General features: G+C 37.1%; 1 protein-coding gene and 1 long non-coding RNA gene across 18 annotated transcripts; one reads left to right on the top strand and one right to left on the bottom strand.

Moving 5' to 3' along the window:
- Positions 1-1,242: 1,242 nt before the first annotated feature.
- LOC133743182 (dephospho-CoA kinase-like) lies at positions 1,243-8,408 on the bottom strand. 17 transcript variants are annotated; one of them, XM_062171029.1, is made up of 10 exons: positions 8,269-8,401; positions 7,451-7,518; positions 6,887-6,986; positions 6,512-6,693; positions 6,114-6,201; positions 4,598-5,861; positions 3,801-3,864; positions 2,559-2,678; positions 2,309-2,454; positions 1,243-1,811 (listed from the first exon to the last, which is right to left on the bottom strand). In XM_062171029.1, the coding sequence occupies exons 8-10, from the start codon at positions 2,664-2,666 to the stop codon at positions 1,358-1,360; spliced, it is 708 nt and encodes a 235-aa protein (XP_062027013.1). In that variant the 5' UTR covers positions 2,667-2,678; positions 3,801-3,864; positions 4,598-5,861; positions 6,114-6,201; positions 6,512-6,693; positions 6,887-6,986; positions 7,451-7,518; positions 8,269-8,401; the 3' UTR covers positions 1,243-1,357. The 17 variants fall into 17 exon arrangements, with proteins under 17 accessions (XP_062027013.1, XP_062027015.1, XP_062027014.1 ...); XM_062171031.1 differs by lacking the exon at positions 4,598-5,861 and adding an exon at positions 3,955-4,018; XM_062171030.1 differs by lacking the exon at positions 4,598-5,861.
- A 4,132-nt stretch (positions 8,409-12,540) lies between these two features.
- Positions 12,541-15,210, top strand: LOC133742286 (uncharacterized). The gene is made up of 3 exons (XR_009862467.1): positions 12,541-13,275; positions 14,070-14,146; positions 15,028-15,210. It is a non-coding gene; the product is annotated as an uncharacterized LOC133742286 (long non-coding RNA).
- The last annotated feature ends 135 nt before the right edge of the window (positions 15,211-15,345 follow it).

Below are 15,345 nucleotides of genomic sequence, written 5' to 3'. Positions count from 1 at the left end.
AACAAGTGTTGATGAATCACTTTACTTCTATGAATTTATTTAGAGAAAGTACAATTCACAACACGAGATTTGCTAACGCAGTGTAAACCTCTCCACTGAGGAAACTTCACTGCGTGGCTTTTAACGTAGCCAACACGAATAAACAATCCAATATGAATCAAAGGAGTTTACAATATACAAGTAGTGTTGTACACAACAAACACTTTCACTTAGCAACAAATGCCAACTTGATTTATAATTGATCTAACTCCTAACTAACACAATAGACCTTTCTAGACAATCTATATTCAATCCTTCCTTGCTCTTGATCGAATCACTGATCTTGAGAATGATTTATGATCATGATTGATTATGCAAATGAACATATGAAACACATAATGAGAGTTTTCAGAAAACGATTGAAACCTGAATACTAATGATTCAATAGCCACAATTTTTGCAATCGCAAATCTCTACATCGAAAATAGTTTTCAAAACCTTTTATAGGGAAGCAAGACTCCCCCTCAATCAAATCTTATCTTAATTACAAAATAAGATAAATATAGAAAGGTTTTTAAAACTGTTTTGAACAAGTAATCGGATATGCATACAAAAAGAGATTTTGAGCATAAGTACAATTAATGCATATCAATTAAGAATCATGCAAATATGATATGAATTAAATACACCTCTATCTCAAGATCAGTGAATCAACCTCTTTGAATCTCTCTTCATGATATGATTCTGCGATCTTCTTTTCCTTGCTTTAGGTCACCGAGCAATTTGGATTTGGAGAGATATCCTCCTTATTCTTTGCATGTCTGTTTTCCTTGAGATCTTGGGAAAGTCATGTGTTGAGGGGAGTAGTCCAAGTACTTACAGGTGGTTTACTTTTTCCCATTACCATACAAAATGTGTTTCTTAGCCAGAATTGTTGCACCATATTAGTATAAAATCGAACAATAATTATTTTTCATTCTAGATTCAAAATTGTGTGCGCGCGCGCATATTTATATACAAGTACACATCCTACTCCTAATAACTCGTTAATTGTTTCCAGCTGAAGACTTGGATCTCTTGGTAGTAATCGTGCAAGATGTGTAGGAGCAAAATGATTGGGAGGCTTTGATATCATATAACCTAGAAATTTAGGAAACTGAAGATCATCTGCATTGATATTAGATGGTAAATGCAAATAATCATTCTTCATTACCTAGAAATTTAGGAAACTGAAGATCTTCTGCATTGATTTTAGATGGTAAATGCAAATAATCATTCTTCATTATTGCTAAAAAACACACTTAAAGTTCTTGTATTATCAACTACCAAATACAGGGAGATCTATATCAATATCTCCACAAGTACAACTCCAAGGTTGTTATAATTTACTATCACTATAATAAACTTTTTTGAACATAAGAACACCTACGATAATGGAGACAAGAGCAGATGAAGCACCTTGGCGAGAAAGCCAAAGTTCAGTCCATGTCAAGGGCTTTGTGACCTCAAATAGCACAATTTTAAACTTGTCTTTTAAATCCTCTTGTGATCCAGTGTTATCAATCACTATGTCTGCCATGGTCCTCTTTAAATCGAGTGACACTTGAGCATTTATCCGTTTTCGAGCATCATTCTCACTTGTTCTGTCCCTCAACATGAGTCTCTGGAGCTGTGTTTCAGGATTGACCCATACAACAATAACAGGCTTGGTCCATCTGTCAATCTTGGCCTCGAACAATAGAGGGACATCAAGAACAATAACCTTAAACCCCTTCAACCATAACTTCCAAATTTCCCAAAAGATTCCAGATGATATGTAAGGAGCCAGTAGTCTGCAAAAAGATAAAACATAGACATTAAAGTCGATAGGGCATGTAATTTTTATTACAAGGCACTCCAACGCATAATCTCTGATAAAGCATTTGAGAAATTCTGACAAAACCTAGGCAATTTTGACTAGAGGGAATTTGCTTATTTTCCCTTGCTACACAACTCAAAATTGGGGTGAGTATTACAAAACTTGACTGTTTATAATTTCCCCACCATAAGGAATATTTCTTACCTTGGCCTCCTAAAGCTTTTTACATCAATTCTGGCATTTTTGAAAGTGATCTCAAGATAATAATATCCTGTTATTATTATTAACCAAAATTAAAACCACCGACTTTCAGCAAGCAATCTGTAAAACAGTATGATTTGCTCCACCACACCAGGTATAACTCAAAATAGTTTATAGACAATGCCCTTGTTTACATCTAATGGTTTTATAAAGATATACTCCAAGCGAGATCACATAATAAAATTAGGTAATCTGCGAGAATGTACATACCGGTTCAAAAGTTGACGCTTTTCGGGATTAGAGAATACAATTTGTCCTAGTTTAGGTCTATCAACTTCTCCATCAGGTTGCAAAACACCCTGCCCAAATGCTGAAACAACCTTTTTCCATCCACCAGTTCCCTTCTTCAATATATCCTGAAACCAAAGATACTCAGTTCATGAAAGAGCTAAAGAGAACTGATTCACATATTTTTCATAATTGTCAAAGTTAGTATGCTTCAGCTTTGCTCATCACTTACACGAGCCACAAGATCAGCATCGACAACAGGAATGTCATGGGCCTTGAACAGATTTGAGACAGTGCTCTTCCCAGATGAAATCCCACCCGTCAGTCCCACTATCCTCATTCTTCTTATGGTCTATTCAGAAATATCAATGAATAGTGATTAACAAAATTCCTGTGTTTGATTAATTCAGTAAATCTCTGAAGTGTTTAAATTTGCTACACTCAATAAGAGCACTTGCACCACAAAGGGCAAGAGCAAACCAAAACAAAGAGGCAAAACTTTTGGATCATCATCAAAATTCAGTCAAAAAGGATCATGGGAAACAATGATGAAGCAAAATTTATCTCAATTCTCAAGCTTTTCATTATCTGACATTACACCAGTAGGGTTCTAGGCATCAGACCTAGGTTATGTTGCATCACACAAACCTCGAGAGAAGCAATAGCTTTTAATTTTAAACATCTTCAAATCTGAACTGCAAAGATCACAGGGCCTCTATATAGGAGGCTAAGATAATTCAGAACAACTAGAATAAAATAATCCTAATAAAATCCAAATAATAAAGAACCGTTCTATTCTGCATTAAGAAGAAATCCTAAATATGCCAGCCATTATTAAACTTCCCCAAACCAAGCTAGAACCAGAACCCAACGTCCATCACCATCTACAGACTCCTAAACCAGGTCTGCGGGTTTGGAACCTTTTTTATGAGGCTTTGGATAAACCGTAGAGGTCCTCCACTTATATTCTTCATCAGAAGTACCTTAAAAGGAAGCATTCAACAGCTACCAGCCTTTAGGTTTTAAGAACGGCCATTTAAGGGATTGTAGCTTTTGAAATTAAAAAGTAAAGCCTAAACAACAAATATAATCAATGGGGCATAACTTTCTTAAGTAATCAGTTGTGAAAGTCAATGACAAACCCTTAAAGCTATTGAGACCATCTCAACTAAGTTTAGAAGCCCAGGTAACTAATACAGTAAGCAACCATACCTTGAAAACTTAAGATAAATATAACCCTAACATCAATATTATTAAAACAAAAATAAATTACTAGAAAAATAAAATTGAAAAACAAAGAGAAAAGAATATTCAAAGATAAAAGCAAGCTTTAAATCGTGCAATACTCAAATTCTATATCCTGTGACAAACACAATAACAAATTTTATAGCAGGGAATTCCAGGCAGGAAACTATGGGAGCTGGAACAGATAATCAAAAGATAAAAGAAATAAAGAGAAAGATAATTGACTTACCAAAGGGTTGTGTGATCCTCAGTACTGAATGATGAGAAACGAATGAAGATGCTAGTAGAAAAGGCTGAAAATACATTTAAAAGAAAAAGTATATTACATAGCACAAATTATAGAATGAGAATTGAATGTACAAGGATAATGATAGAAACTTTACTGTCATTGGTAATACTTCAACATCTGAATGATTTCTATCATGTGAAATACTTCTATATCCCTGACTGGAATCATTTCTTAATATCAAACCCCATCCAGAATAAGCATCCAAAATTATGGCAAAACAGTACTTTAGTGGCATAATAACATTGGATACCATAACATTTCAAATAACCAACATGCACAGACTCTAAGTAACAAATAAAAAAACCTTCTTTGTATTGGGTAGGAAAGAAATTACATTGTACAGTTAACTGAATGGATGAAACAGTATAAGAGATTGTCACTCATAAGGAGACTTGATTCCTTCTAGAACAAAAGTCTATGAACGCGCAATGCATTAGCTAAGCATTGTTCAAGTCAAACTAGCATCGTACAGAAACACAATAAAGTAACAAAACAAAAATATCCAAATAAAAATAACTTCTTTAGAAGTTGTAGAAATATGATATTCTGAGTGACACAAGAAACACTTATCCATCGTTCCAGACTTGAGAGTAGTCACTGCTAGTATAGCTTTGAAAAGTTATTGTTCTCAATCACCATAGTACAAACATATTGAATACAATAAAAATTCAACTGCCTAAAATTCACTAGATCCAAAATTAAAGTATATATACTATGTAGCAAAGGGTTTAAATTACAGTCTAGAGGAACTCAGAAGGCGAATTGGAATCCGGCTTCCCATTGTCACCCAGTCCACCTGGATGCTGCAAATTCTGCAAAATTTGAGGTGGTAGAGTCCCTAAACCACCTCCAAGGCCATCATTCATTGACCCAAAAAATTGACAAACAAACCTAGCCATGACCCCAAGAATCTGCATTTGATTCTGGCATGCCTCAGCATGCATTTGCATCATTTGCTTCTCATGTTGAATTTGCAAACCCATCATCCTCTCCCGCCACTCCAACTCCTCCTCCTCCCTCCTCTCCTCCATCCTCATCCTCCTCTGACGCTCCTCATCAAACTCCCCCTGTAACCTCAACCTTTTTTCAAACTCCCTTCTTGTCCACATGACCTCTCTCTCTTGCAACTCCAATTCTCTATCTTCTGACAAGTCCTCCTGCTCATTCCTCCTCTTCTCTCTCCTGAACTCAACTTCTTTCCTCCTTTCCTCTCTCTCAGCCTCACCTTTCTCTCTCCTACACTCCCTCTCTCTCCTCCCCTCTTCCCTCTTCACAACCATATTCTGCAAGTCCAACACCTGAGCACTCATCAACCCCAACCTCTTATGCAATCCAACCTTACTCAATTTCCTTTTTTGAGCCATTCCCATGTCCCCAATTTCCCTTTCACCCCCAAACTCACCAACTGGGTATTCCTCGCCACGATTATCGTCATCACCACCAGTACCATCTTCTTCTTCCTCTTCCAAATGTTCTTCTTCTTCATCATCTTCTTCTTCCTCTAAATCCTCACAATCAATCCCAAACCCTAAGTCCCCACAATCCCCAAAAACATCAAAGTTGTCATTCTCACACGACCTCTTGCCCTTACCATCAAGCTCCACATCACCAAACACTTCCTTGTACTTCAAGAAATTCTCCCAGTGATTTTCACCATCCTTCCAGTTGAACTCGTCCTTGGAGACCTGGATCTTCTGCTTGACTCCCAGGTACTGGTGGCGCATGTTTTGGACCTTGATTGACACGTCGCGCCAGGACCATTTGAAAGGGAAGGTTACAGGGTCGTCAAGGTTGTGCACTAAGTTAACATGCTCCGCTATGGGCTTGAATTTTTTCTCACGGGTTTTGAGCTTGGCTAGAGCTCCAGAGCTGAGAAGCTCAGAATACTTCGTGAGAAGGGTCTGTTCTTCAAGCTCTGACCATTTCTTGCGCTTCATTTTTCAGAAAGTGTGAAAATTGAGGACACGACTCAAAGACAAAGCCGTCTGAGACTTTAGGGCCCTGTCCAATAAATAGTGACCCCATTTAACAGTCTCTCACAAGCAAACACGTACAGAAAACCTATCATGTATGGAAATCACTGTGAAAATTTTACTAATTCCCCTTGAAGCCTTCTGTTCGAAACTTATATTTTTTTTTCTTTTTTGCCAAAAACACTATTAAGTCGTGTAATGGCGTCTTGCCAATTCACCATGCAAACAGTAAACTTGAATCAAACACGTGTTCCAACAAATAACATGTCATGGTTCTTACTTTGTTTAATTTGAATATGGAATTGGAAAGGCCACCAAACACAGCAAAGCAACCCAGTCTGCTTATGAATTGAACTTTTCAGTACAATCTGATTCAACCAAAAGAAAAACAACAGTTTCAGCATTTAGAAATTCCAGATTAGACCAAAAGAAAAACAAAACAAAACATGAACCCAGAGTTGGTAATCTGAAGGAGAGAGAAGTCAATCAATTTATGACAATAGATAATTAAGATTAAAATCTTCATCTGATCAAACAGTAATCATATACACAACTAAGATCAAAATTGACAGACGAAAGACACTAGTAACTTCAATGTAATTTGGCATCTGCAACTAAACGAGTGGCCTCAAACGATTTAGGGGTTTTTAATAGCAGATAATGAAATAGGGCTCTCACCTTTTAGTATCCGATGGGTGATAAAGTCGACCCTTTTAGATTTCTTTGTAGCCGTTTAGGAGCAGATGGAAACAAGAATCGGAGAGTGACAACAGGCTCTAATCTAGATGGGAAGCAAAGCTTTTAGTTCAAATAGCAATGGTAACCCGCGCTTTGCCGCGGGATTTATTGTTGCTAACAATCTGCAATAATGAAAGATATAACTGAAGTGACTTGATTCTTGATCAAAATGATAGAACATCATATATCACACATTACTCAGTATAGTGCATCAAACAGTAATGCAAAATATAAGAGACAAAGTTTCCTGTTGTTTACAGAGCCTCTATCTCTCTATATTGTTCCTCCTGTAACTTTAAGGCACTACACTACTACCTGATTCTTCTTTAAAAGAGTTGTCCATGCGCTGCAAGTCTAAAATCTGATCTCCCTATTATGTCTGGTCATCAGCACAATGGTTTCAGCTGATCAGCAGCTATACACAGACATTGAAACATTTACAAAATGCATAAATTAGCCTTCCAATTCAAATGCTTAGATCAGTTGTTATATCTAGTAATATATTAGTTGTTCAAATGACAGATTGTAAAACGTAAAGTGAGCAACTACATATATGTAATTTGTGTTTGAAAGTGAGCATATCCAAGCGTTTTGTAATCTGAACATTTACTCGCAGCTCAATTCCATTCAAACTTTCAAGTGATAGTACGTGAGGAATAATACCAATACAATTAGAAGGAGAGAAATGTATGAGCAGTACTATCTTATGTCTAGCGGAAAGATATCAATCTTTTATTGATGGAACAAATGACCAAAGCATGGCATGGAATATGTAAATAAATAAAGGTTGAGAGTTAAAATCTAACTGATGTGTGTTATTATTGGCAGCATGCAAATTATGGAAATGGTTTTTCTGAAAATTTGATGAGAAATATTTACCTGTTTAATATCTTTAGCTATTGCATCATTACTGAGATTATTCTCCTCTTTAGCAGTAATATGAAACACTGTAAAACACAACATTGAAACCAAGAAACTCAGTGACAAAAGACAATGGCCACTAAAGCATGTTCGTTGTTAAAACTGAATTTCGCTAAGTAGACAAAATGCAGGGAAGTAACTAAATCGATCATAAAAATAACATAGAAAGTGAAAGAATAGTCTTGAGATTTTTGTGAATGGAAAATGAGGATCAAATTCCAGAACGAGCTTTAGAATTTGTGAGAGTTACAGCTAATGCTTCTACATTTTGACTTTATTACTCTAATTAAATTTCAATTGTGAAGTTAACAGAATTTAAGGAAAGTGAGGTTGAATTGTAGAATAGTAGAGGCAACCCGAAAAAACAAACTTGATTGATTGTATTATTCCTCAGAGAAAAGCCAAAAACCACTGATTTGTAATGGACATAATATTAGTCAAACTATATACTGCACATGATTGCATTGAAATACTCTGATTACCATTGATGCAATATCCTTACAGAGCAACCAAATACCTTAGTGAGGACTGCAATTTCTGCTTGTAGGGTTAAGAACACGGTGGGGTGGCTTTAACAAACAAAGTAATAGCATTTTAATCTTTCATTGATTCTTAAAAGCCAGAAGAATTAAACATCAAGTTGAAACTGGAACCCAAACCATAACTTGGACCTAGGCTGCAATTGCATGATTGATTTTGTTGGGTCAATCATGGGCGGTTGCGAAAAACAGTAATAATAAATCAAGACCCTAGAAACAGAGGGGAAGAAGATAGACCTTTCTTGACTGTTTCGATCGGGCACGGCGAGTAGCGTTGACGGCTTTCTCGTCCTTGTTGGGTTCCCAGTGCTGTGAGATTGAAGAGCCGCTTAGTTGTCTGAGCGAGTGGAGGAGGCACAGAGGGGAGGAAGGGAAAGGGCAAAAAAAATAGGTGGTCAGTGGTACAGCCGTAAAAACAAATTCAAATGAGGGCAAAATCATCTTTTCGCCCACAAAGAACAGTAACAGTCGATGAACAGTTAACTCATCTTTTTTTTTTTGGTGGTTTTTATCCATTTACCCCATTTATAGGAATTTTTTTCCCACTTACCGCATTAAGTTTTTTTGATAAAAATACTCTAAAGAGGTCTTCCCTAATACCCAATTAAGGTTTTTTTTTTGTTTTTTAATTTTTTTTAATATTATTTTACCCTCACCCCTTTGTTACTTAGATAGAGAGAGAGAGAGAGACTTTGCTGGAGCCGGTCACCGGCCGCCAGATTCCGGCCAACTTTCGCAGGATTCCTATCACCGGCCACCGCCCTTCGTATTTTTCTAAAAACCTCGCCGGAGATCTCCAAAGAGGTCGTCGGAGATTTCATAGGTCGCCGGAAAAGTTTATTGCCCCCTAATAGACGTCTATTGCCTTCCAATAGAACTTTCGGTAGCCAGAATAAAAACTAATCTTCCTAAAATTAGACAAATAAAACCTTGATTAAACAAAAAAAAGAAGAGACTCTGGCCGGTCACTGAAACAAATCCAAACTCGCCGGAGCCTGAGGCTGGAATGACGGCGGCTGGTGGTTTTGCAAAACGGAGCTGAGGCCCTCGCAGGATCGGGTCTTCGGGTCGAGCGGTGGAGATCGATCTCATCAAAGCTGGTGATGACCTCCTTGACGACGTCGCGAGTCGGACATATCTCTGCCGCCGTTTTGCAAATCGGATGGCGTCGAACAGTGTAGAGCCATGGGTCTTCTGCGTCGCCTCCGCGGTTGAATAAGTCGCCGTCCGAGAAGAATAGCTCTCCATGTCGCCGTGAAACTTTCTCCGGTGAAGGTGGCTGATGATCTGTACAGGATTATGGAGAGAGAGAGAGAGAGAGAGAGAGAGAATATCGTGTTGTGCTGGAGAGAGAGATATGAGAGAATATCGTGTTGTGCTGGAGAGAGAGATATGAGAGAATGGCATAAAATGAAGTTGTTTAATTAGACTGAGGGTATATTTGTCATTGTACTCTGAATTGGGTTAGTGAGAATAAAAATCTGTTGCTGGGGTAAGTGGAAAAAGTTTGGCTCATTTTGGTGCTTTTGGGCAAAGACCCTTTTTTTTTTTTTTGAGGGAAACTCATCTTTATAATATTTTTTTTTTTTAAATGAGGACGATGTTTGATTTTTGAATAAATTGACGTTCTTCTATAAATAAATAAATAAATAAATAAATAAATATATATATATATATATATATATATATATATATATATATATATATATATATATACAGATCCAATCCAGAGCGGAGCTCCGCTTTGAAATTAACGTGTGAAGTTCGAGTTTTGGTCCACTTTTCGGTCGCATATCCACATCTCGACCGTTCAGTTTTTAGGTACTAGTGTATAGATCATCTCTGCAAATTTTCAGCCAAATTGATTATCGTTAAGGTATCTAACTCGCTTAAACCAATGGACGGACTGAATCTGTCAACCTGAACCGTACTAGCTTTAAGGCAATTATCAATGCCTTAACGATCATCATTTTAGCTGAAAATTTGCAGAGACGATCTATACACTAGTATCTAAAAACTGAACGGTCAAGATGTGGATATGCGACCGAAAAGTGACCCAAAACTCGAACTTCACACGTTAATTTTCAAAGCGGAGCTCCGCTCTGGATAGAATCTGTATATATATATATATATATATATATATATATATATATATTGTTATAAAGTAGAGGAAAGATAAAGAGAATAGTTAGGAGGAAGTAGAAGTATCCTCATTCAGTCTCATTAGCCTCTATATATAGAGGTAGGGTTTACATCAAAATACATAACTAATGAGTATTTACGTGGACAGCCACATAGATAATAATATTTACAACACTCCCCCTTGGATGTCCACCAATGAATGATGGTATTGGAAGCGCTTATTGTTGCCTCTTTAAAAACCTTGCCAGGTAGCAAAAACCCAGTGGGACAAAAATAACCCTGGTCGAAGGACAAAAAGAGCACAACGCGCATATGTCCTAGGTAGCATGCTTTTGGATGCTCCCCCTGATTGTTGCAAGCCTCATTTATGTATGCGATAAACTACATGTACCATGTATAGTAGTTTGATGTGTCTATCACTGAAGTGAGACCATGTGTGCTTTGCATATAGGGGCTCATCACAAAATTTCATACCTGCAAAGGTTAAGCAATACCAACAATGCTAGACGATTTTCAATAAGTCTTACCTCATATGATAAGGTTAGAAACAATCTCATATGCTCAAATTCATACACAAAGTAATAGCTAAACAATAGAAAGAAATTGATACATTTAACTTTGTATAGTTTAAAACATTGAAAAATCATCATGGCATACCTAGCCATACACATCAATATCTTTGTGTATTCATATGTCTCATATAAGCTCTTCAAGAGCTCTAAATATTTCATAACTTTGCGAAAGTTAGAATATGTTGCAACATTATAATCATAATTCGAATTCGATAGTAGTCTCGTCATAGTACTCATTAAGGCAATTTAGATCTCGTTGACTAGAACGAAATGAGTACATATGAGCTAGCTTTAGACTCTTTGATTCCATGAGTGAGCTTCAGGCTCTTTCAACCTTTCATGGACTTGCATTTGAATCATTCATGTATTTGAATCCCTTGAGGATTTGATAAGCAATACGCTTATAATGACACTTTACTTTTGAGATTTTACTTTTAGCAATGTGTCTTTAAGATCTTCATAATATACGATGACAACGTGCCATAAATCTCTCGTCAATATAACAGCTATATGTAACACTGTATTTATAGAAAATTGTCATTCGTATAAGGGAAGATGTTCACAATCTCATGTTTCTATAAATAGACATTGTGTCGTAGTGATTTATCTTCACTTTAGTAAATACCATTTTGTAACTTGTAAGGTTAAAGGTCTAAGTATTTGATCACGTTTCAAATATTCAATTTCATTGGAATTGCCTCTTTCCAATTTGGCCAATAATATACTTTGTCGACATTCATAATGAAACGTGTCAATACAGCCCTTAATGATTTTTGGTAGCTACCAAATGAAAATTATCATCGATGATCATTAATCATAGATCCCACACATTCTTATATGCATGCATTAGCTGTAATAAGCTTATTGATATTGGGTACCCATGCCACTTCTGGGGCATACATTGTTACTTCCAGGACAATCATCTCTCATAGATGAATTATGTAGAATGTGGATCTTTTTACGTATAATCTCATGTCGAGCACTATAGGGCTTGTATGATCTTCCCTTTTTGGGAGCTTAAAACTTTAGACCTGGTGGATATAATCCACACAAATTGACACCGTTATTCAAATGACAGTAGTCTTTCCTCCCCTAATGGCGGGAAGACTGTCTTATTATGACCATGCTCAAAAGATGTGTTCAAATATCTATCACTTTCTTTGGAGTGAAGATCTTCATTGGTTGGTGGCGAAGCCGAACCAAGTTTTAGGTCAAAACATTTAATTCATGAGCATTAACCATATTGATGTATTATTGTATCACCAATACATCATTCCCTAATGGCGTACTTACAACCTTTGTATGTGTAGCCATATTAGGTGCTCTGACATTGTTTTATGACATTCTCTTCGGGAGAACCATGTCATTTGGATACATGTATACCACAAATCAAATGAAGTCTACATTGTTTGTATTAATATGGTTGGTCTCAGGGACTTTAATCCAAGCAGATGCCTCCACATTTAGCATATAATTTTGTCACTATCTTTTATCAAATCACTAGCTTAGATATTTCTCAAGATCAAATTGAGATGGTGGATAAATATCTCACACCAATTCATGTTGTTCTTCAGGAACAATCTTTCTCCCCCTCATGGTGGGAGGATTGTCTCATTAACGTGACAATTCGCAAATATGCGGTAAATAAATAATTTGCTTGTGAGTAAGGTTAACAGTCATCAGAACTTGTAAGTGATTCCATGCAACATGATAGATAAAGATGACGTAACCTATGAAGCTAAAATAGTGTATTTGGTTCAATGAACTTCTGGTTCATGACATTATATGTAATACCCCGAAAAATCCAAATTAAATTCTGTGGATTTTTAGAAATGATTTCACGATAGTGGGAGCGAGTACGAGGCTCGGAGGAATTGTGGAATTAGTTCGAACGATTAATTTTCGAAAAAACGAACGTTATTTAGGGGGTCTCAAAAAGTGACTTTTTATACATTGGGAATTTGGGAAAACTTCCTTCATGAAAGTTGTAGAGGACATTAAACCGAGTGCGTGCATATGTGGTACGTAAAAATCGGAGTTCGTATGCGAAAGTTATAAGCAAAATATGAAAGTTACTGTTTATGGTAGATTGGTATAAATTTGAAATGTTACTGTAGCCAGGTAACTTTTCTTTCTTTTCTCTCTCCTTCCCCCGTGCTCTCTCAGTCTCTCTCTTCTGCAACTCTCTCTTTCTCTCTTCTGCAACCTCCTCTTTCACCACCTCTAGACCACCAAATGGCGAGCTGCGAGCATCGATAGACTCGTCTCTTCCTCCTTATCACGCATGTGGGAGTTGTTTACGACGATTTGGCCGGAAATGTGGAGATCGAAGCCAACATTTTTACTGTAGCAAATTAGTCAACGCCGATTTCCGGCCACCTCCAGTCATAAACCCAGGTCCATTAGAAGCGCCTTAAGCCGCTCTTCATGCTCGCCAAGTCTCATAACCCAGATCGAAGCATGGAGGAAGAAAGCATAATTGGAAAATTTCACTGTACATCGGAGTGCTTAATTGTTCGGCTACTTCAAGGTATTTTCTGACTTTGTCACAGTTGAGAAAGTGATTGGAAATGTTGAGATGATGCTGTGGATGAAATTTGGTGGCCAGAGGAGGTGGTTGACCGCCGCGTTGACCGCCGTTGACCGCCCACTGACCGCCGCTTGTGGCGGCGTATTCGACCATATTTTGAGTTTTTATTATCTAGGTGATGATCTACGCATCCTTACGAGCGTTTTGATATATTACAAGGTCATTTTAGAAAACGTTGATAAATAGTGAATTTATGTTTTGACGTTACTATTTAACGTTTTTACGTTTTATCTTCGGTTTACGATCTGTGAGGATCTGACCATCGGTTTTACTTCAAATTTGGATATGATGATCTTATGACTGTCCCAGTGGCTTTGTGTGGTCATGGGCGAAGATCCGACCGTTGGATCTTCGTATAAATGTAAAACAATGATTCGGAAGGCGATTCGTGAGAATCCGACCGTCAGATTTTCGTATAATTTTATGGAGATGTTTGTTAGAGTGATTCAAGAAGATCTGACCATTGGATCTTTGTGATAATTTTGGAGGATGATCCTAAGGGCGATCCGTGAGGATCCGACCGTTGGATCATCGTATAATTTTGATCCGACCGTTGGATCATCGTATAATTTTGATCCGACCGTTGGATCATCGTATAATTAGGATCCGACCGTTGGATCATCGTATAAATTCGATCTGACCGTTGGATCATCATTAAATTAGAATCCGACCGTTGGATTTCCGTATATGTGTGGTTTATGAATGATTGCTAAGTTAAGATCGTATCTGACTAGGTGATTGACGGTTTGAGTTGGTGGACGATTGTGGATCGTATTTTGAGCTGAATTGAAGACGCAGCGGGATTATCGAGGTGAGTAAACCTCACGTGGTTCATATTACGAACCCAATACAATTAATTGCTTTATTTTGTTGCAATCATATGAACTATTGTTGGTGTTACTAGACATTCCTGTGTGAATGTCTGTATATATATTATTACGTGAAATAATATGTATTGTTGGAGTTGTGTTGAGTTATTGTTGAGAAACAATATATTGTGAGAGATATTGAGTTTATTGTTGAGAAACAATATATTGTGAGAGGTGTTGAGTTTTATTGTTGAGGAACAATAAATTGTTGTGATCTGTGGAGATCACTAGGTCACGAGGTGACCATGGCATCTATTAGTGAATCACGCTCTCGTACCGGGCTGGTGGTTATTAATAGTATTAAATCGTAATCACGTCTGTGGCCGGACGAGTGGTTACGTTCAGTTAGAGCTCTAGTCTGTCTGCCAAATGTGGAGTGAACTTATGAGTGAAATTGAGAGTAACTCATAAGTGTCAATATATATATGGTAACCTTATGAGGGAAATTGAGAGTAACTCATAAGGGTCTATATATATATATATGAGTCTGTCTACCAAATGTTGGGAAATCTTATGAGCGAATTTGAGAGTAACTCATAAGTGTCTATATATATATATGAGAGTGAGTGATCTTATGAGCTAAATTGAGAGTAACTCATAAGTGTCTATATATATATATGAGAGTGAGTGATCTTATGAGCTAAATTGAGAGTAACTCATAAGTGGCTATATATATATATGAGAGTGAGAAAGTAACGTGGGTTTGTGGTAGTCTTGAAATCTAATAAATCAACAGTTCTTTCTTGTTTACTCATACTGGCTGTAAAAAGCTTACCGGGTTTTGTGTTGTTGCAACTCCCGGTACACTATTCAAATTGTGTAGCGGGTAATCCTACAGGACAGGAGAACCAGGACGGTGATTGTGCGGTTAGAGCAATTGTTAGAGTTTTACAACAATTGTAAGTTGTGAGGTGTGTTATGCTCATTTGAGCTTTATAATATATTGTGAGAGTGAATTGTAATAATGAACTCGAAGTTTCGAGATTTGGTTTTTTGTAATTGTAATTATTCAGGTTTCGGATTTGAATTTATTATTCAAAATTCGGGGCGTGACAGTTTGGTATCAGAGCGTAAGGTGCATATTTGGTGATGTGTCAATACCTTCCGAGTGATGGCCCGTCTGCAGCGGATCCCCATCGTG

This window comes from Rosa rugosa, chromosome 4 (genome assembly GCF_958449725.1).
Source record: "Rosa rugosa chromosome 4, drRosRugo1.1, whole genome shotgun sequence".
In the NCBI taxonomy this organism is placed as follows: Eukaryota; Viridiplantae; Streptophyta; class Magnoliopsida; order Rosales; family Rosaceae; genus Rosa; species Rosa rugosa.
This window is presented reverse-complemented; position numbering and strand designations above follow the sequence as displayed.

Coding starts and splice junctions, on each gene's coding strand:
- LOC133743182 (XM_062171025.1), bottom strand. CDS start 5,797: ATGAAGCGCAAGAAATGGTCAGAGCTTGAAGAACAGACCCTTCTCACG.